General features: G+C 42.3%; 1 protein-coding gene across 1 annotated transcript; it reads right to left on the bottom strand.

The window, feature by feature from the left end:
- Positions 1–3,979: 3,979 nt before the first annotated feature.
- fscn1a (fascin actin-bundling protein 1a) lies at positions 3,980–19,278 on the bottom strand. Its single transcript, XM_042008160.1, has 5 exons — positions 18,237–19,278; positions 8,829–8,985; positions 7,832–7,953; positions 6,327–6,494; positions 3,980–6,140 (listed from the first exon to the last, which is right to left on the bottom strand). The coding sequence occupies exons 1-5, from the start codon at positions 19,075–19,077 to the stop codon at positions 5,932–5,934; spliced, it is 1,497 nt and encodes a 498-aa protein (XP_041864094.1). The 5' UTR covers positions 19,078–19,278; the 3' UTR covers positions 3,980–5,931.
- Between the last annotated feature and the right edge of the window lie 2,798 nt (positions 19,279–22,076).

Genomic DNA, 22,076 nt, shown 5'->3' with positions numbered 1-22,076 from the left:
GTTCTACAGTCGACCTTCTCAGATGGAACCCATCCACTTCAAGTCTCCTTCTCCCAACCCACCAATCACAAGACATCACTGATTAATTTAACAAGGAGGCCTCCACATTCATCCAAACCCTCACTTCCAATTCTCCCTGGTGCTGTCTAATGCTTCGACTCCACACTGAAGTATTAATACATGTTAGCGTGGTCTACACATGTATTAATACTGATAATACATTTTTAAAAATGTATTGAATTGTCAGTCTATTCTTAATACTGTACATCACCGGCTAAACATCATCACTGAGTTCAGTATAATTCTGTGGTGTATCTTGTCTCCCTGTACCGCCATTAGCTTTGCTTTTGTGGTTCAGATTCAGTTGTTTGTGCACATTTACATCTTCAGGTTTATATATAAACAAATGATGTTCCACAGTAAAGATATAAAATTCTCTTTGCTAATGTTGATGTGAAAGTATGCAGAGTCCCTGTCTGGTTATGATTTGCATTAGTGACTCATCCTGCTATTCATCCTGTACAGACCCGTGTTGCATCTTTACATCCCCTAAAGAGATTACTGAGCGACCCACTGACCCTTGTGCTTGACTGCCTGGACTTGTGAGTGATGCAGAAACATGGAGGGTGGGGGGTATATTTGATTAGAGAGCTGATAGATAGAGCCAGTCAGATTAATGAGGTTTGAGGACAGTTCTGTAGAACCCTGTGTTGTTTTCTCAATGATAAAAGGAAGGCACCCCCTTCCCCCTCCACCTCTTCCTCCTTCAAATCCCTCTAGCTCTGTGCAGCCCAACCCCCCTTCTGCCACATGAGCCTCTCATGAGGCCTCAGCATTTTGGATGTAATGAAGATTTTTGACACTTCTCACCCTGATGATACCACACATTCACTCACCTCTCTGCCTCTCCCTGCTGCCGTTTCCATGGTAACAGTGGGGCTGGCTAGGGCAGTGACTGAAACATAGGAGGAAAAAGCAGCCATTTTGCATGCTGCTTCTCCCTCTCTTTCCCCACCTGTAGCCACCAGCCACCCCCGCCCCTCTGGCCAAAGCTTTACCCACAAACCAATGCATTCATTTCCTGTTATCTGGATCATATTTTCAGTGACTCATCTTTTGGGCTCAAAGGATGGAGGAGATTAAAAAAGGGGAGGAAGAGGTAGAGAATATGAAGGATAGAGGGATTTATGGGAGGTGAGGGGCAAAGCAGGAACGCAGGAGGGGCATAGGAGATTAAACAAGGCGGTGTGTGTTTGTTTTGCTATGTTGGGTGTTCCTCTGGGATCTGCAAACCTGACGGGGGGAGACGGATTAGAGAACAGCTCGGGAGACTCCATCGTTACATTACCACCCTGAATGGTGTGCAGGAGGATCTTCAGCGGGGTCGCCCTCTCCGCGCTAGAATAAATGTTACAACACAAAGGCTCTATTCAGGAGGCAGGAAAAAGTGTGTGCGTCTCTCCTCATAATTGTGTGTAAGTGGGACAACACATGGAGCTGGTGCGGTCAGAAAACTGGAGGGAGGCCAGACACGAAGCTATGATTTCATGAGAAATGAGCAGGGCAAAAAAAGGCTATGATTTACAAAACTATGCAGGTTGAACTCTACAACATTTCAGTTCTGATGAGACAAAGTCCAGCCATGACAGAACAAAGGAATCTGATATTTAAACTCAAAATGTTTTTGGTGATCTGTTTAAATGCCAAGTTGAATCCCAGTAAATGTGAGAATTTGCCAAATGGCAGTTTAAAGTTAATCCACCCCCCCAATCATTGCTTAGTGACTGTAACCAAGCACATTTATGTTGTATATGTAAGAGCATGACTTTGCATATTCAGGATTGTGGCTTTATTTTCCCATTGGTTCATGTATTTTGAGGAAAAAAGAAGAATGGGTAAAACACCAAAATAGAGTTGGTTTGACCAACTTTATTCTGAGCCACCTTAGACAAGATTTGTCTCACTGAGTACTGCTTTAGTAATGTTGAGGTATGGACTCTGGGGAGGATTCACCACTCCATCAGGCCTGTTGCAACAGTTTTTCCAAGTCCTGTTATTCTATATTTTGGAATAACTGAGCCTTTTCTCCCCAATTCCCTTAATAAAGGCTTATTGACAGCCACACTTCCATGGAGACCAGTTCTGATTAGGCTTCAGTGAACAGTAGATGAAAGTCCAGATGCATCTCTCAAGTCCAGAGGTGGGTAGTAATGACTTTTATTTTGGGCAACACTCTGCTACACTCAGCAACACCCAACTCCTCCACTCATCTCCTATTGTTGAGGTTTTCAACATAAAACTACATTGTGGATGTGTGATACTGTGTCAGGCTCAAAAATGCTCAAATTAGTAGCTAAAAATCTATCAGAGGAAAAACAGTCTGGAGTCAAAAACTTTGAAGACAACAAGTTGCAAACAGGGTGCATTTATTGAACCAGCATCAAAAACACAGGCAACAAATGCAAAAGTCAAGACTGACTTTACTCTGCTGGACTGCTGCTTTTATACAGTTTGGGGCTTGGCTAATTTCTTATACACCTTCCCATAATTACATTACTCCATTCATTTTCATGATGTGTGGTAGGGCTCAGCGCTGACCACCCCCACAGAGCGGGTACTTCAGGGTCTCTTTGTTCTATTGAAGTCACGTTGGGCTTAATACATTCACACGTGTGCTCATTATAAAGTATTTGGCATGCATATGTACCCATCAGTAGTCACAAAATGAGGTACAGTACGGTGACGTAATGTTTTTACACACAAGCATTTTGGTCAGGCATGGTAAGTTACGTAGTCATTTCATAGTTTACACAGCCATTCTCTTGGTGTCCCTCGTTAGCAAGCTGCCTCTACTAAACGTTATAACAGTTAGATGGATGTCCAATTAAACTTGGCAGGTTTACTACCGACTTCTGCAAAGTGTCTAATTTGAACTTTTAATGAGGGTCAGATACCTGATTAAACTCCTGGGGTCTTTTTTAATAACTTTTTGTTTTGGTCCACAAATGTAGCTTCTGTCCCTTGAATGTCTTTAATGAGGGCTTGAACGTTTCATGAGGGAACAACCTACTGGATGCTTACTCTTCTCCGGAAGCCACAGGGGACCTGTTGAATGCTTATTCTTCAGGACCTGGTGGATTACTACACAACCTCTCATTACTTCAAAAAGAGCCAGGTGTCTCCCAGAGGCCAACCATCCAATCTGCTGCCTCTGCAGATGACACACTGATCAGCGTTAACAAGCACAGTATCACACAGTTAAGGGGTTTAATGGCCCCGATAATAACTATCTTTTTATAGCTCTATAACTTAGCCTGAAAAGCCACTGTCCTATGAAAAGCTCTGTAGGTTTTTCTCCACACCATCTGGATTTTCTCATATTTTCCTAATGGACACCATTTTTTTATAGATACTTTAAAACCCATCTCTGCTTCTTTCATCCTCGGATTTGTCCACTATTCTGTCCTTTTTAAAGGACACACTGCACAAGATGCTGAGGTGAGACATGTTTTCAGCTCTTGGACATTACCTTGGTCCAAAATTACCATTTTGTGTCTGTCAGACTCATCTTTTTTAACAGGCTGCTTATCAAGCGCTTAGAGATAAATGATTGAGAAAGCTGCTAATATACAAAGAAACCCTTCAGAAAACCTGGAAACTGTTGGTCAAGACCAAATTAGAGTATTACAAGAAAGTCTGGCTCCTTCTAAGCAAAATATAAGGAAATGAGAAATGTACGCATCCATCTAGTATTGACTTTAAAATCCTAAAATATCTCTAAAGTCAGCTGAAAGCATTAATATTACACCAAATGCTAACATTTAATGTAAGGTTAAATTCCTGCATCTGTAATGGTTGTATGACTTGACTTAAAATCAAATTAGCATTTCCTAAAGAAAACATCAAGAACACCAGATTTCAAGTGAAATCCATTAGGATTGAATAGGGAGAGAGGAAAAAAAAGGCAATTAGAGTCATGGAGCATTCCAAATCCCAGTTTTATTGGTCGCTGGATTTTAGGTGAACCAATGGCACAAGAGAGATTAATCCACAATATCAAAAGAAATAATAATTGTACAAAATAATACAAAAGGAAGTTCCAGTTTTACAAAGCAAAGATGTGGACTTAATTTTTTTCTAATTTTGATTTTCCTACTGCCCAAAAACTCAAGAGTAAGGCACAGTCATTACCACATGTTTACCGTTCCACATCTGCTTGCCTGAGCCTTGGTCTTTGTTTTTCTGATGTAAACCGCTTCTTTTGAGATTCAAAACCCTTCATCTACAACGAAAAAATAAAAAATTACAATTTCTAAGAGAAAGTTGGACAGATCTCATGATGGACTGGCTACAATCATGCATCATTTCACCAGTTCAGGGCTATGTGGTGAGAAAATCTTCCTGCAAGAACTAGATGGAAACCATTTCTAACTGAAGGGTAGAGAATCAAAGGACAGAACTCGTAGGCTCAGCATGTTACATGACTGCATTACAAAAAAATGTAATAAACAAAACCTCCAGTTTTCCCTTCTTCAGCACATCCCTTCCACGTTTGCTGACTAGACGGGAACAGAAATAAATCCAACTGAACAAATAAAAAGGGGTTATATCGTAAATATTGTCATGACACTGCTGAGAGTTCAAAGTGGAATGAAAACTGAAGCGGCAGCAGATGTCGGTGAGAAAGGCTACGAAGGCCGTCAAAATAAATCACTGTTCAGACGGTGTGAGATGAATTTGTTAGTAGCACCAGTTTTTATTAATTTGGTGTAAGATGGACAGTTTATTGATCCAGTATCAAAGGTTTGGTCTGAGTAAAGGCTGAGGTGGCCGTTTGGTCGGTGGGAATCAAGAAAAAGCAGCTTTGGAAGTGTCTATAAATCATTTCAATACAGTTGCTATGGCTACCCGCTGTACACTTCTTCATGATAATGTCTGTGCCTTGGACGTAGAAAAAGAAATTAACCCAACTGTGCAAGTGTTTTAATTTTTCTTCCTCAACGAGACACGAGTGCGGTAAACATACATTTGCGTTTTCTTTGTGCCGTTCCCATGATTGAGCATTTTAACTTCCTACATCCTGTAAGATCCAGGAAATCTGACTGTTCACCAACCAATGGGAACACAGCTAGAGATCAACACAGGAAACTAGCTTACATCTGAACATTTTACACTTGAGATGAAAGGTGGGCTTTATCCAGTCAGTTACATCGTCTTCAACATCATCAGTCCACTCCAGTTATATTACAGTCAACACAGGCAGCAAGGCCTGCTCATGAAAACACACGCACATACATACACACACACTCTCTCTCACGCACTCGGTCTGGTCTGACAGAAGCAGAAACATCAGCATCTACAAGATCCAACCACAAACAGACTGATTTTCCTGGTATTTCACAGCCAGCGGGCAGGAAGTTGTTTAAGAAGATTGGATCAGGTAGACCAGCTCAAACACCATAAATACTGCCACCGTGTGCTGCTCACAGACAATAGAAACAAATAGAAACATGAGCGGGTGTGGGTAGGGGTTGGGGGTGACTGGGAGAAAAGGGGGCTCTTTAAATGTGGCTCGGCTCTGGGATGGGGGCAGCCCAATCATAAGGCAAGGACGGAATAAGTGACAGGTCGAGCAGCGAACCAGATCGAAGCAGAAAAAAAGTGCACAGCCCCCGTGGTAGCTATGGCAACAGATAAAGGTCGGCACTGCAGGGAGGAGATGAGAAAGTGAGTGAAGGATGAAAGGAAGGAAAGGGAGGGAAAGAGGAGTCTCCTTCCTTCTTTCACCCCTCCCTGTGCAGTTTATCAACATAAAGTCACAAGGATATAATATAAAGGTGGGAGCCGGGGGGAGGGCAGGTAGATCAAGAAGGACGGGCAGTGATGGGGGGGGGGACTGCATCCCTGTCGCCGTGGTTTCCCCAGCTTCCCTCAGTATTCCCAGAGCGTGGCGGTCTCCAGGTCGTCGGCGTTGGCCTTCAGCACGCCAGCGTGATCCCCGCGGAGGTACTTACCATCACCGGCATGGCGAACGGCCAGTTTGTTGTAGTCGCAGAACTCAAAGAGGAAATCAACGGGAGTGTCGCTGCTGCTCACAACAGACTGCTCATTTCCCACCATCCAGTATTTTCCTGTCGAGTCTGCAGGAAGAGAAGCAAAGATTTAGAATCAAACCTTTTCTTTTGGCACAAATGCCTTATCACAACAGTCAAGAGACATGATTTTAATCCCTGGTCTCCTTGCAGGACGTCTATCGAGTTGCTCTGACCAAACACTGTGTGAATCTCTTTACAGCTACGACCAACTCAGCCTTCAGCAGCACTGACCTTGCAGGCTGTACGCTCCATCTCTGAACTCCAGAGTAAAGTAGTCATAGGAGGAGCGGTTTGAGTCCAGCGTCCCAGTCACCTTCCTGCAGCCGATGAAGCCGTGTTCTCCTCGCAGCACGATGATGGGGCGGTTAATCAGCTTCATGATAAACTCCTCAGACTCGCCTGCAGACAGACAAAAAGATGCACGAGTTAAAACCTGGTCATGGTTTATTGTATGATTCAAAGTCTAAAATAGAATCAGACTTCATTCCGACTCTGCAAAAACATCTGCGTTTTGTTTTGTTGCAGCTACCAAATGCTGAGTCGTCTTCCATCCTAATAAAAAAGAAAAATCTAAGTGATGCAGTCCATGTCAGAAATATCTGCTAACGGGCGTGCTGCATCTGTCTTCAGCTTTATTCCACTTTCTCTGAAAGCCAACACATCTATAACTGGATCCTTTTCTGATCTGCTTGCTGACTTTGCAGCAATGAAAGCTGTCGTCTTGGTGTTCCCTTTTTCTAACAGCTCTGTGCTGGAGAACAGTCAGTGTAAGACAGTAAAACACGACCTGTTGGAGATTTTAGAACATGTTCTTGCCAAAAGATGAAGCCTCAGGCCATAACTCAGACAAGCAGTTTTGGATCCGATACCATTTGCACGTTGACACAAAATGCGGGTCTGAGCTCACATTGTTGTCCAGTTCAAAATTAAACTAAATTGTAGGACGGTTATCGTGATGAGCACTCCAGCACTGGGACTACCTGTAACAACCCAGTGAAGTCAAGAGGATGAATAACCTCCAGTTTGTTTTAAACATGTTTACTGTATTAAATAGAAAATGCTAGAAGCACAAAAATCAATTAAACTGTTGCACAATGAATCAGTGTTTAGTACTTGAAAGTAACAGAATGATCACATGCTGCTTTTCATGCTCACAGCCTCAGTATTAAAATCTTGTACTACATTTAACTGATGTATGAACATGTGGAGCCCCAGAAAATGTCTGAATCTCTACAGATATTGTGTAACATTAACTGTGAGGTTACAGCAGAGAACAGACAGTCTGGCTCTGTGTGAAAGCAAAAACACATATCCCAATTAATCCACAAAAAAAAGATTAAAATTTGGAATTTTTATTAGTTAATGTTGAACAAACTAAAGTCTGATAGTTATCTCTTTAGAATCAAGCATTAGAAAACCTTAATGTATGAAGAGGGGTGTGTGTCTTTCAGCATCAGAAGTTAAAATCGTGATTATTTTCATCCTCAGCAATTCTGCACACTCAGAACTTTCTCATCATGTTTCCAACCAGCGTGATTAACTACAGAGCTTAAAACTCAGAGCAGTAAACAACAACAATATTCAACGTCTCAGGGGGAACAAAAACTGAAGCCTTTGAAGTCCAGAGAAATCTTGCCATGATCTAATTACTTTTTATCCCTCTGAAACTCCACGTGTCATTGCCGAGCAGTAAATCAGATATCTACAATGTTTCTGGATCAACGAGTCACACCGACCTGCCGAGTCCATGGTGGCTGCTAGCTGGCCGTTTTTCTTGGCGGCCACATACTTCCCATTAGCAGCCCGGAGAGTCAGCCTCTTCCCACGCCACTCGATGTCAAAGTAGCAATTAGCTGACCTAAAGACAAAGATGGAGGAGAAAAAGCCATGATAGGTAAGGATTAATACTGAAGTGAGCAGGTTTAGCCCAAGTTAAAGTTCCTGTTGGGAAAGTTTTGGGGTAAAAGAACTGACTCGAGTACTTTGCTAAATCCTTTTCACTTGGCTGTTTTTCTTGATATGCTTTTAAATCAGAGAAGCTCTAAAACATCCTCTGAACGGTTTCTCAAACCACAGCTGGGCTTTGTGAAAGATCAGATTTTTGTGGTCAGCTGTGGAGGAAATAAGCAGTCAGATCTCAAGAATGTGATGGAGGAATGTGGTGAACGTCCTGCAGAGCGCTCCACAGCGTGACCCTAAAAGAGGATCCTCTCTGCTCCGTCTTATCTTAAGGTCTTTATAAAAAATAAAAAAAAATAAAAAAAAAAGGGGGGGGGGATCTGCCTGATTTAACACCAAACACATGTCTGATACTGGGTCAGATTCTTCTGCTTCTTTTTGATCACCACTCATTTTATAATTAAATGTAATTCTGATGCCCCCTCCCCCCCAATTTAGAGCTCCATTTGTCTGGTGAGGAAAATCATCCAGGAGCACAGGGTCAAAGGTTAAAGGTCAGGGGTTAACAGCCAGCTCTGGTTGGAAAGAACTATGGCTCTTAAAACACTAGCTGCAGGTTAAGGTTGCACACAAACACACTTCATCTCCTACAACATGCCAACTGCCATGACATGAGCTCACTTACTCTTAACCTCCTGCACACACATCAGCCAGCCCACCCCACACACACACCATCTCAAATTACCAGTTTCAAGCTCTCCGGGATTGTTTCACACACAATTGCTGCCCAGAGATTACTGCGTGGACAGATTGAAGCAGGTGAGGGATTCTTACTTGGTGGAGGCGGTGCACTGCAGGCCGCCGTTAGCAGTGAGGGTCCAGTATTTCCCAGCAGCGGTCCGAAATGCACACTTCCTGTTTTCACGGCAGATCTCCACCTGGAACACCTCCTGGTCGCCTTCCTCATCCTGATTGGCTGACAGGTCCATGCCTAGGCAGAGGGGGAAGACAGATGGTTTGGGAAAAGGGGTTAGCAAGAGTATGGGCTAGTGGGTCAGTACCAAGTATGACGCACGTGGGGGAGCGAGGTTGATGGTAACACACATCCTGTGGTCAGGCTCAGACGGACTAAATGAGCAACATCAGACAGCTCAGATTAGTGAAGGATTTTGCACAGCTGCGCACACACCCACCCACACACACAACCACATCTGTCACAGTCAAGACAGACCTCGCTACACTTCAAAGGACAAGGCGTCCTGGTGGACAAAGACCACAAGAGCTGAGACGGTTAACTGAACAGAGAAGCCTCGTTAATTCTCAGTTTACCCAATTTACCAGCTGTAATATGAAGAACAGCAGTTTATCAGTCAGTCCACAAAAAGTGCAGTTGAAGATCTGAGAGACAGTTTTTGATGGGATTTGGTCAAAGTCAATCATGACTAAGCAAAATCTGGAACTGATTATTTCAGCCAGGAGAAGAACAGTGCTGACAGATTCACACCCACATCTGAGCATGTCAAACGCTCGTTGGATCACACCTCTAATATAAACATATGCACATCACTTTTGTGCATGTTACACTCTCAGTTAGCTGACTGATAATTAGGTCAAAATCAGTCAACTAGAACAATGGTTTTCAAACTGGGGATCGGGACCCACAAGGGGGTCGCGAGATAGTTTCAGGGGGTTGCCAGATCATTCTTAAATATAGCCTACATTTATTAAATTTTGTATTTTTTTTTTTTAAACAAGGCTGTCAAAATTAAATCATAAATGAAGAGATAAATCTTTGAAATTAGCATCTTATTTTCCTTAACACAAACAAATTTATTACACATGCCATATAAAAATCTGAATTTGACATGAAGCTGATTTTCGGCATGTCGGTGCCTTATTACAGTGGTGAACCCCCAAAACCCCTTTATCTTCCTTATGTATGAATATTCTGACAATTTTCCAGCCTTACTTTTAGATGATGTCTGCAAGATGACCCATTTGATACATGAGACACTTAATGACTAAGTCATTGCGTGGAAGTGGGGATCTTATCTTGGGGGTCACGGCTCAAAAAGTTTGAAAACCACTGAACTAGAAGCACTCAGAACGCAGACCTCTGCAAAGCCATAGGATCACTCAGCCTAGGAAAAACCCCAAAAGGCCCAACAGTCCTCTAGTTACCATCCCAACATTTATGTATACTTCAAGCTAATATCACCATCTAACTCCATCATTAGGATAGATGCCACATCTTAGATTGGAAAAGGGTGGCAAGTGAAAAAAGCAGACCACTGATTAAAAAAAAACAAACAAAAAAAAAAACACAGTAGCAGGTGTTTCTATTAAAGACTAAAAGACAACAAAAGCATAACAAAAGTTTCTAAACAGCATTAAGTTACCAAATGCAGTTTATCGTCACGTCACTGTCGGCGCATCCTTTGTGACTCAGTCGCTGACATACGGCTGTACAATAATGACCATTATGTGTAACTTTTAGCTGGAGATCGAGCTTCAGCTGCTTTTAACTCTGCAGCGTAAAAGGCTCTAGTGTGTGTGCGCGTGTGCGTGCATGTCCATCCATACATCCCACATCAACCTCACTCGAGCTCTTAAAAGCAACTAAGTGGTGAACAAATATGAGTCAACCATTGGATGAACACACACAAGCACAATCGCTTCATACAGCACAATGTGTGGTTTTGTACATGAGGTCACGGCGTGGCTGGACTTACAGCCAGAGGGTTCATAGGGACGGGGGGGGGGGGGGGGGGGGGGGGGGGGGGGGGGGGGATGTTGTGTTTAGAAAAAAAGATAAATGTGCTCATGTTTTCACCATCCATCTCCCTTTTTATGTGCAACACCCTCCCCCTCATCTCGTTTTCTCCATGTTGGCGTTTTACAGTCTGAGCCGGCTCCAGTGGTAATTCGTTATTTCAAGCCGACACCTCATTACCCGCAATGAAACTCTAGTAGAACCAATATAACTCATGCAGAACATGAGGTGCACGCTGCAGAGGTCTGGACCACCTCCTCACCGTCATCATTTAAGTTTATAATCCACAAACATCGACTCTTGTGACATGACACCCTCAATGGAGCCACAAAAAGCACACACACCACACTTCTAGGTCCACTTCCCTTTAAAAAAGACCAAAAAGGAGCTAAATTATTTCACTATTGTTGAATTTTTTGCTACTTTTTTTTTTACTTAACACAGGGTCCAAAGAAAATATATTAAAAACTAAATTTAAAAAGTTTAAAACATAAAAAAAGGTTAACCCAAATCCTCCCAACCAATCATTTTTACACCAATTTGAACAGAATCAGAGTATTTGTGGTGAAAAAGTCAGGACTGTAGCCACAGAGCAAGTCTTACATAAGTTACTTTGTCCTGCTGGATCAGGTTTCTACAGAAATATGTGGGGACGTTCGCTTGATGCACATGTAACAAACAGATGATTGAGAAGGAAAATATAAACTGATCATAATGGGAACCACATGTTTGGAAAGGAAGGATTACAAAAGTTTATCTGGAGCAGAAGCATTAGTGGGGGAAAAACTGCATCGAAGAAGAAGATGATGAAAAATGTAGGAGAAAAAAAAAAAAGTGGACTGAGCCCTGCTCGTCTCCACGATGAGTCACAGTTAACTCCTTTAATCCTCACTGCGTCCTCTACAGTAGCACAGGAGGGTCAATTTATTACCAACCCAAAGCAGACAGGATGGACTAATGACTGATCAATAACCAAACTTACTCTTTAAATGGCCTTTGTATCACCATCTAAAACCTAAAACCCCATCTGGTAATGGTAACTTTTATAAAAGGGACTTCAATTCAGTTAATGATAAAACAGCATTTATATGCAGAAATCCCTTAAAAAGGCCTTAATCTCTGAATCACATTAGGACCACAGAATCTCAGGCGAAAGCAGTCAGAGTTAAAAATGACCATTGAACCAGTGCATCCTGTTCTATCCCATCCTACCCTCGTCTTCATAAAAGACTTTCCACACCGTTTATTTGGTGCATGAAATCTAGATTCAAATTATTAACCTTTAAGCGACTGGAGATTCAGCTGAAATGAAACTGTCCTTCAGCAGCTTCATCTCAGATAAAAAGATTTACTCTGGACCTTTTTTTTTATAGCGTCAACATCACGGAACAGAAGATCTCAGGTTACATCAAAGAGGGGAAAGTCACTTCTCCTTCTGCTGAAAACATGATTATACCACCATGTTTTGCATAGATAACGGCTCTTTGCTGCCATATTGGGATTATGATCAGGGACATTTTTCCACTGCTACCACTTCCTGTTCAATGACGGTCATTTGGTTTTATGCCTGTCAGATTTTATTCATCCCAAATAACCAGGACAGTTTTAATTAAAGCCATTTTTGCATGAAAGAAAACAACTTGTGATCTGTTCCTTCAAAGCAGCTCCCAGGTCATTTAATAGTCTTGATCCTGCCTGAGGAAAGTCACAAAATGAGTTATGCGTTTGAGCTTTAGAGATGCAGGCAGGTGGATTTTGTTACCTTTGAACTGGTCCTTGCACATGAAAATAACTCACATGCTACTGGTGGCTTCAAATTAAAATTGTATAGATATATAGTGCAAACATATGATTAAAACATTTAACTCATACCAGATGCGGTCCAGCACAGTCCAACAGGAAAAAAAAAATCACTCATAAATTTTACTCTATGAAAATAAACCAGGAAGCTAAAAAAGGAACATTCCACATCCTGGAGAGAAAACAACCTACCACTCAGCTGAATTTAATACATTAATGCCCCTCCACCCAAACAGAATTACATTTGAATAATAGTTGTGATGCAGCCTGACATTTTTTTATGCTGGATGAATAAAGAGTTTTTTTTTTGTCTGCATATTCTGCTCTTTAATGTTTATCCTTCTGTGAATCATATTAATCAAAACTGGTCACAAGGACATGAAAATGTTAGTATGAGCAGACGGAGGGTGAAAACAAGCCTGATGGAGACAAAACACTCCCAAGTGATGACCCAAAGAGAGGCCGAGGCTGTCTGCAAGGATGTGTGTGTGCGAGCTGACTAAACAACCAGATTCATCTACACTGATGTTTTTGAAGCTGACAGGGGAACAGAAGGAGGGGTAGGAAGAGGGTCTGCAATCATGTGCACTTTTAACATCCCTCCTCAAAACCACACCAAAAGTGACCACACACACACAAACACATAAAAACAACCCCTCCATCTTTCTGTCCACTCCACCCACTGCTCTCAGCCTAATGGCGGCAGGCACAGAGTTCCTGTGAGCCAGCACCGGAGGCCTGCTGCCAGTGCACACGCGATTGCATCTAGAGCGATTGTGTGTGTTTGTATGTCTTCTATTGTTCAGCAAGCCTGACTGAGGAGGCGACCAGCTGGGGCACAAACAGGCAGCCAGATCATCGCCCTTTACTCTGATCCAAACGGACACGCAGAGTCTAGGCCAGCCGGCCTACACACTCAGCACAATGCGGACTGAAACACTGCTGCTCTGACAAAGAAAAAAAGTGTCTGAGGATATCCCAAATCTCTTTATAAACTGATTTAAACTCCACCATTTGCTTGGTGTGACATAGAAACCAACGTGTGAGCTGGAAAGCATTAATTTAAGAGACACACCCTGAGCAGGACAGAATGATAAACTGGAGACCAGCTGAAGCTTAACCTATAATAAGGCAGACGACACCGAGCAGAGAGAGCCAGCATGATCTGGCAACCTCCCTACACACAGACACTGACAAGGCACGAACATACAAAAGAGTCCATAAACACATTAACACATCAGGGAGCACGATCAGTCACAGCCACTGAGCATTACTGAGGACACATAGATCGCTCCCTTTCCTTTCTCCTCCTCTGCTGGGCAGCCATCATGAGTGCCGCACTGCAGACGGAGGACACAAATCATCACCCTTCACCCTGCAGGGATTATCGCACTAGACAAGGTCGGAGATGCACATCTCATGTCTCATTTCCTGTCAGCAGGGGGTGAAGGATGCCGAAAGGGTGTCAGGGCTGACGCTGAGGCAGACACAACAGAGCCATAGCAGCAGTCTACTCTACTTCACACAAACACACAGTGATCTTAACTGAACATACAAGTTCACATACCTGCACTTTTAACTCACTCAGACCTGATACAGCTCATTACTGTCCCACTTATCCAGTTATGTTTACAGAGCACCTCTTAATGGATTAAAGCTGATAAGTTAGCATAAACGAGCTAACTTGTTAACCACATGAATGAGCTCATTTTCTTTGAGTGAATCATTTTCAAAGCTGATCAGTATTTTAGATATTCTGTGGCTTTAATAATGTTTAATAGGCAATAATTTTCATATGACGCCTTATAAAAATCAAATTCACAGCTAGCAGAGCGGACATTAGCCACAGGATCCATCTGGGGGGGAGGGGGGGAACTCTCAGCGACCACAACATCAAATGTCATCGGAAATTCAATATTTATCCAAAAATAACTGACCAAAAAAGAGCCCTAGCCCCAGCAGGGATCACATACAGAGAATAGTGGGTGTCCACACCAGTAGCAAACAGGATGTGATGGGATCTCGTCCATTTAGCTAACAAGCCAGCACTGCTTTCACTCACACTTATGCTCTACAGTTTAAAGGGCAGAACAGGCCACTTAAAAAGCCACTGAGCTCCAGGCTAACTGACTGATAATTGTGGCTCAGACCACACGAGGGTCGTTAAACCGTCTCAGAGAATTTGTAACCATGGATGAGCAGAGATTATGATAAGAACCGGAAACAGCACAGAGTCCATTTAAACGGAAGTTTTAAATGCTTGAGTTTGACTACAGAAGCAGCAGCAGCTCTGCTGTGATCTGCACATAATATTTACAAGATGAATCATCGGACTTGTTTAGTTTTCCTGTATATGACGAGATTATCCATCAGTATGTCAGAATATAGCATGGACTTGTTGGACATCCATAAATAATTAATCCATGTAGAGAAATTTGAAGCCAAACATTAAATTCAGGCATGTTTTCCATTAATGGTGTTGAGAGATGAACCAAAGGTGGATGGTCTCATGAGGAGGTGGTGACATGGATGCTGCTGCACGGCTTTTAAGACGGTTGGAAACAAAACCTTGAGTAAGAAAAAAAAAATAGATTTGTGCTTTTGTCCATGTGAGAAAAATCAAACAAGCTCTTTGGGACTTTTATTCATTTGGGGACGTTGTGATTATTCATTCGTGCCAATGAGTAGGGGCCATGTTTTAGTTCGTGTCAGAGGTTCAAAAGCTTTTTCCACCTCCACTAATGTGCATCAATCTTTTCTAATGAAGCAAAACCCAGGTCCAAAATATATAAAAGCTTAATAAAAGCTTGCTAAATCTGTGTGTTTCCTTCAAATAACTTTTTAAACAAGTAGTTTGAGAATTCACATTAAAATTCTTCTGGATTCACCAACAAGGAGACCACAAAAAGTTCTGAATTTAACTGTTTACTGTGGGAAAAGTTTTAATCTTAAAAATCAAAATGGCACTTGAAACTAGATTCTTGTTTTGAAGTAGCACAGAAATAAGAACTTATTAAAATAAAACTGTATAACTAGATTTAGATTTAGTTTAGGAGAATGAAGCTGGTAAACGATTAAAACAGTTAGTGAATCAGCTGTCGTGATTTGACAAAAAGGAGCTTTTGCATTGACCCACTTGGGCTTGGCCAGGACCAAAACCTCCCACTGCTAATGAAAGCCAGCAGAATTCAACAGCCATCTAGGCTCAGGTCTGATAGGACTGCCAGCAGCTGCCCATTTGCAAAACATCTGGAGCCAGTTTAATTCCACTCAATGTTTAATCCTCATCACAATGATCCAGATAAATGTGGCTTCCCGTAAAGATTCAAGTCTCCTGATTAACATGTGCCAATTGTAGCAGAGCAGGGAGAGCATGAGGGGTGAACGCCTGTGGGCAAAATGGGCTAACTCATACCTTCTTGTAAGTTGCTTTCACCGTTTCCAATTTTCAACACAGTGACAAGTGAATCAACAGCCTGCCAGTTTTCTGTTTGATCATGAATGACTGGTGGCTGACAGTCGATGCTTCGACATATCCGACTTCCTGCTATTCATTTCCACACATAAGAGCATCGTAATTAACCATATCTTGCATGCACTACATGCACAAGCAAACGTCAAAATGTGGAGGAATCTGCTAGCTAAAGAGGCTAAACTGAAAGCCCAGGATTATGTTTAAATGAGATTTACTGTCAAGCCAAGAATGGGCGATATAAAATTAGATTAGAAGTCATTTCATTTGTTTTATGAACATGCAATCGAATTATAAAATGAAATGGATGTGTCTGCTGTGATTTCTTAAATAAACAAATAAAATTAGCATGTTAGATGAAACAGATGAGCATCAGATGAGAAAAGTCTCTCCAAAACTGGAGGCCAAACCCCGTGAGGCAGCATACTGCAAGTTAAACATGCATGACAAATAAATAAATAAAATCCTTCCAAACAGGAAAGAAATGTCAAATATTCAATGTCTAGCTGAGAAACACTGAATGCACCACAAGTTTATTTTATTTCTTGTGACATTATGTCACATTTCTGAACAGAAATCATTTTAGTATTAAATTGTGCAATTACAGTTAAGCTTTCCCTTTAAATTCTATCAAAGCAGAGACATTTAAATGAGCCGTGTCATCCATAATGAAAAGACTATTTTTGCTAATTTAATTTTTTAGCCATGAAGTCAACATCAGGAGGACAAACCTGCCGGTAAGCGGTTCGATATGTCTTCTCCATATACGTTATAATTAGAGTCCTGTTTATATTGCAAAGATAGTCTTCCTCCGTTTCCAAAAGCCGACCTCCATTTTGTGCCCGAGCACTGTTTCAGGAGGAGCTGCCAGTGGAGACAACCTGATGAATATCCTCATAAGTAAGCAGGGATGGAGTGAAAACATGCCCAATGTGTGACAAAGATGCCACTAAAGGAAAATAAAGTGATGAATGGATCATATTTTCCACAAAAAGAAGCAAAGCCACTAAACCACATGGCATTCTCAGTGTGCTGCTCTTACCAGATGCCAAATATAAAACTCACACAGCATCCCAAATTTCCCTGAGGACTCTCCAAAGGGATTAATAAAGTATTTCTATTCTATTCTTAGAAATCCCTGTCACTCATTACAGCCAGTGGCCTTCAGGAGCTTCCTTCATCACCATCCAAACACCACTAAGAGAGTTTCCTGAAGAATTTCAGACTTATTTCTTCCTTTTGATAAAAACATGGCTTTAAGAACACTTTTAAAAGGCATTAGGGATGTCAAGCCACCGGCACAGCAGCCAAGCAGACAGGAAGACTAGAAGAAGTGGGGGAGGAGAAGTTAAGAATGCACAGAGACATAATGGAACAGATGTCAGGGGGAAGAAAAGAGGCAGAAATGTGAAGATGGGGAAAAACATTGGGAAGAAAAAGAAAGGAAAGAAAGAAGGTGGAGGGATACACTTGTATCTGTGCTGAGCTGAAAGCTAAGACACCAAAAACAAAGCTAATCAGAAACATTCAAGTTTGGGAGCGTGGCCACCTGATGCAGTGCAGCCATCAGAAACATGGGTTTAACCAGGTGCAAAGCTCTCATATGAAGTGGCAGTCTGCTTTCCAAGAGGCTCCAATTTCAACTTTATTCTTTGTCCAGCCATCAATAGATGGTATTGACCTTTTTCCTCAGACCTTTTTTTGTTGACTAATACCAACAATGGCTTTTTAAGCCATTTTGCTTTGTGTCAAGTCAATTTAACCCAAAACATTAAGGATTTTTTACATTTGAATGATGCCACACTTGCACATGTGGCTGAATCATTATCATGCAAAACTGATTTCTTTTTAACCATTAAATCAATGTTTCTAAATATCAGTAGGGGGGTGGGGATATAGGAAGTAAAAATGGTATATAGTGTTTTTATATTTGAGATTTTCCTGATGTAAGGAGGTGGATTCAGGCCAAACAAGCTATTGTTTAACATGTAAATACACACAAACCACTTGTGTGACTAGGCCACGTCCTGTGTGTGTGTGCGTGTGTGTGTGTGTGTGTGGGGGGGGGGGGGGGGGGGGGGGGGCTGCAGTCTCACATTCCATCAGTTAACCCTTCCTCTGCCACAGGAGGTATACACACACTCACACTCTCATGCACTGTGACTCAGAAGACCCTGGGCTGGACCACCACACCCACCTTGGCGGGTGGAGACGTTCCTCTCGTTGCCAGCGGTGAGCACGACCTGCGGGTGGCTCTGCTCCAGCACAAACAGCTCATCCTTTCCCACCCGCGCGCTCTTGCCGGACTTCATGGTACCAGAGGGGCCGGAGGGTGCGAGGTACCTGCCGCTGCAGTCCCTGAAGGCCACCTTCCCGGAGCGGAACTCGAGCGTGTAGCCCGTGCTCTTGTCCGTTGTGGCGACCAGCGCACCGTCGTTCTTCAGAAAGCGGTTGTCGGACGTCTGCAGGTGATAGCGCTGGTCGCGGAACACCAGCGTGATCATGGAGTCCACCCCCCACGGGACATCCCGGTCGATGGCAATTTCGTCCACCTTATCGCTCAGGTGCGCGTAACGTTTGCGCGTCATGCTGAAGATGTTCACCTGCGGGTGCATGGCGATGTGCACGCTCCATTTCTCCGCCACGGAGACGGTCTGAGCAAAGCAGATGATCCGGTCCTCGGTGCCGCCCAGGTAACGGCCGTGCGGTTCGGACTGCAGGGACCAGCGGCCGTCATCGTGGGCGGTGATGATGAACCGGCAATCCGGACCTGGGGTCTCGCTGTCTCCGGTGACGTTTCCGTCCTTATCAGTGGCGATGTACCGACCCAGATGTGACTTGAGGAAGAACACGTTCCCGTTGGAGTCGTCCCCGCTCTGCTCCAGAGTCCAGATCTGCTTCTTCTTCATGCTCGTGGCGGAGGCATTGATTTTAAAGCCGAAGGTCTCCGCCGTGAGGTATTTGTTCCCACAGTTGATGAGACCGAACTGGATCTGCAGCATGTCGCTGGTTCCGTTAGTCGCACCGTTAGTTGTCATCGTCTCAGGCTTCTCGGACCGGACCGGTTCTGTCTGGGAGGGATGGGGGATGAGCTGGCGGCTTGAAAGGGTGGGATGCTCTGCTGCCTCGCGTGCTTCTCTTTGTTTGGGGAGTGTGTGTGTGTGTTGCTGAGAGGGAATCTGTGAGCGCGCGCCGCCGGGTAGTCAGTGCTCTGCTTGTCTCAGCAGCGCGGGCCCGTCGCCACAGCTGCAGCCTATATACCAATCAGTGACGTTGCGCGACAAACCACGCCCCCTGAGAGAGCAAAAAATAAAAAATAAATAAATCTGGAAGCAGAGCAGATATATTCTTTTCCTCTGCTGATGATCTGATGAATTTCATTCTTCTATGAATATGGAAGAAAAAGATATTTTTCAGAACAGGAAACTGAGATTTCTGCCTTAATCTCTAAATTTAAAATGAACACGAACCATTTAAATCAACCATCCTGTTCAACCTTGTTTGTACACTTTGGAATCTGTTTTCCACCAGATGGTAAAATCATAGCACTCTCTCCCATGGACTTTGATCAGATGAACTCTATATTCAAATCATGACGAGTGTGTGTGTGTGTCCACATACAAAGCTCTATTCATGGCCTGAGCATGCACATCAGAGGACAGGAAGGGCCCAGATCCACAAACAAAGAGTCCAAACAGATCACACTGACATCTCCTTGTCGCACTCACATGAATGTGCCTTGAAATACACACACATATACAAAACTGTACAAAGTGCGGGGGCCCATATCAGCACTAGTCACACACTCTTTATACTGAAACACACACAAAGGTCAAAGCAAGAAGTACTTCGTGAACCAGTGACATGGCACAAGAGATGTTATTGTTTGTTATTGTCGGTCTAGTCTTTGGCACTAAACAAGCTCTCGTGTTCGTGTCAACACAGTAGACATGCTGGTGCTGCGATCTGAATCTTTATGCAAAATCTGTATAACAGCTTACACACTGTGCAAATTTCAACCACATATTAGCATGTTCAGCATGCAGAGTCAAACATGAATACTCTTCCAGTTCTGTGACTTTTTCACCTGTCATTCCACTGCAAACTACTGGGTTTGGTGGTCCGGTGCATCTTTACTCATCTCTCTGCATGCTGCTGGGTTTGCAGACATGAAGTAATCTGACCCTAAAATGGCATGTAATCTAATCTAATCTCTGACTGCCTCTTTTTCTCCCAGTCTCTGGATAAATTCAATCCTCAGAAAGAACATCTTAAACTAAATTAGATTTGGATGCAATTTCAGCTCCCAGAATCCTTTTCTAATAAAATCACCAGACTTTTTCTGTTTTTTGTTTTTGTTGCTTGACCGTGTTGAGTTATATGAAATTTCTGAAGGGCTGTGTTACAAAACATCAAATTCTAAAAGAAGTTTGTAATGATTTCCGAGACAGCTATCGGCCAACTTACCAATGGCTACTGCAGGTCACCTGATTCTGTGTCAGGGATTATTTTTTTGTCGTGCGTCTCCTGGATTTTTAGAAGAAACATTTGTTCAGTCGATGTAATGCAGACTTTAGAGCTTGTCAATGTTATGCTAACCTGATATCTGACATCTATTAGACATTTGATAATAAAAAGCTTCTTTAATCTTTGTTCAACTTACACACACTTAGAGACACGGAACGGACCATGTCAGCAATCGCACTGCAATTTCTATAGATCTTGCATTATCTAGACTAGTTAAATATTTTCTCTATCTTTTAACAGACACCGGCTCTCTGTTACCCACTATTTCATATATCCATGCTAAGAGTTACCTGTTCCTTTAAAGATGTTTCAAGCTTAAAGAAACTTCTTTAGGATAACTGCATGCTGTCCTTAAAGCGAAATGAATCAACTCATAGTGACTGATTCACACAGCTTATTCTCAAAAATGCTAAATCCCTCACATTACCCTGCAGCACAAATTAAGTAAGAGGATTTACTGGAGATGAGTAATTGAATTCCATCCACACAATAATCGGTGTAAATTATATATGCAATAATTATTACATCATAATCACAATGAACGAATCACTGTAGTCAGTTCAGTGTGAAAAGGTTTGTTTTACTTACACCAAACACCTTTTTTACAGAGTGTGCGGTTAATTGTTTAAAAGTACAATGTGTTCACTTATTGACTTAACTGCATGGAAAAACAGAAAGCAGGCAGTTCTGGGCTTAATAATGACAAACTGTTCAAATGAGCACAGCCATCTCTAAACACATCTTTGAAACAGGCAAAGGGATTAAAAAAGAAATGACTGTAATATGATGCAGTGTTAGGGATGGGTGATAACAAAAATTTCCCTTTCAATATGATACCATTAGTTAATGGTACATTTTGAATAATATAGATAATGATACGTTTAGCCTTTAAAAGCAAAAAAAAATACTGTGTGCATTGAATCTTTATTCTAAGGCTATACAAATTATGTGGACAGAATGCTTAGCAAACTATAATAAAAATATATCAATGGGTGAATTAAATAAAAAATAAGATGAAAATCAATATTTTTAAAATGATAAAACCAATAATTGGACTACAGAACTTTGGCATATTTTCTAACTGAGGCACCTTCATTTAATTTGGTATCCATCTTGCGTCCTGCCTCTACTCTGAGCTCTTTCCAGTCAGTAAAAGTCACTCAAAGCTCTTGCCTTATCTCTTGCTTTGTTCCTTTTTCTTTCTTTTCCTCTTTTCTTTCAATAATTTCCTTTTGCCTTCTTTGATGAATTAGTCACGGTGTGTGTTCAAAACGGCCAGTGTGTTGATATCCAGCTGCTGACACGATGTGTGATGTGGAACTCAGCTGTCATGTGACGCATCGTCCTGGATGAAAAAGTTGTGAAGTGCTGCTTCTCAGCCTTGGGATGCTTTGGACAAAGATGGCTGCAGGAATGTTCAAAATAAATGTCACTGTGCCATCAAAAGGAATCAGAAACACACATATTTAAGGTCAGAAAGTGCTCATTTTAATTGAAAGCATATAGTGCT

The sequence above is a fragment of the Melanotaenia boesemani genome, chromosome 2, assembly GCF_017639745.1.
Source record: "Melanotaenia boesemani isolate fMelBoe1 chromosome 2, fMelBoe1.pri, whole genome shotgun sequence".
NCBI lineage: Eukaryota > Metazoa > Chordata > Actinopteri > Atheriniformes > Melanotaeniidae > Melanotaenia > Melanotaenia boesemani.
This window is presented reverse-complemented; position numbering and strand designations above follow the sequence as displayed.

Coding starts and splice junctions, on each gene's coding strand:
- fscn1a (XM_042008160.1), bottom strand. CDS start 19,077: ATGACAACTAACGGTGCGACTAACGGAACCAGCGACATGCTGCAGATC. Junction 8,986..18,236: donor GAACGTCTCCACCCGCCAAG/GTGGGTGTGGTG, acceptor CCCTCTGCCTAG/GCATGGACCTGTCAGCCAAT. Junction 6,495..7,831: donor AGCCACCATGGACTCGGCAG/GTCGGTGTGACT, acceptor GTCTGTCTGCAG/GCGAGTCTGAGGAGTTTATC.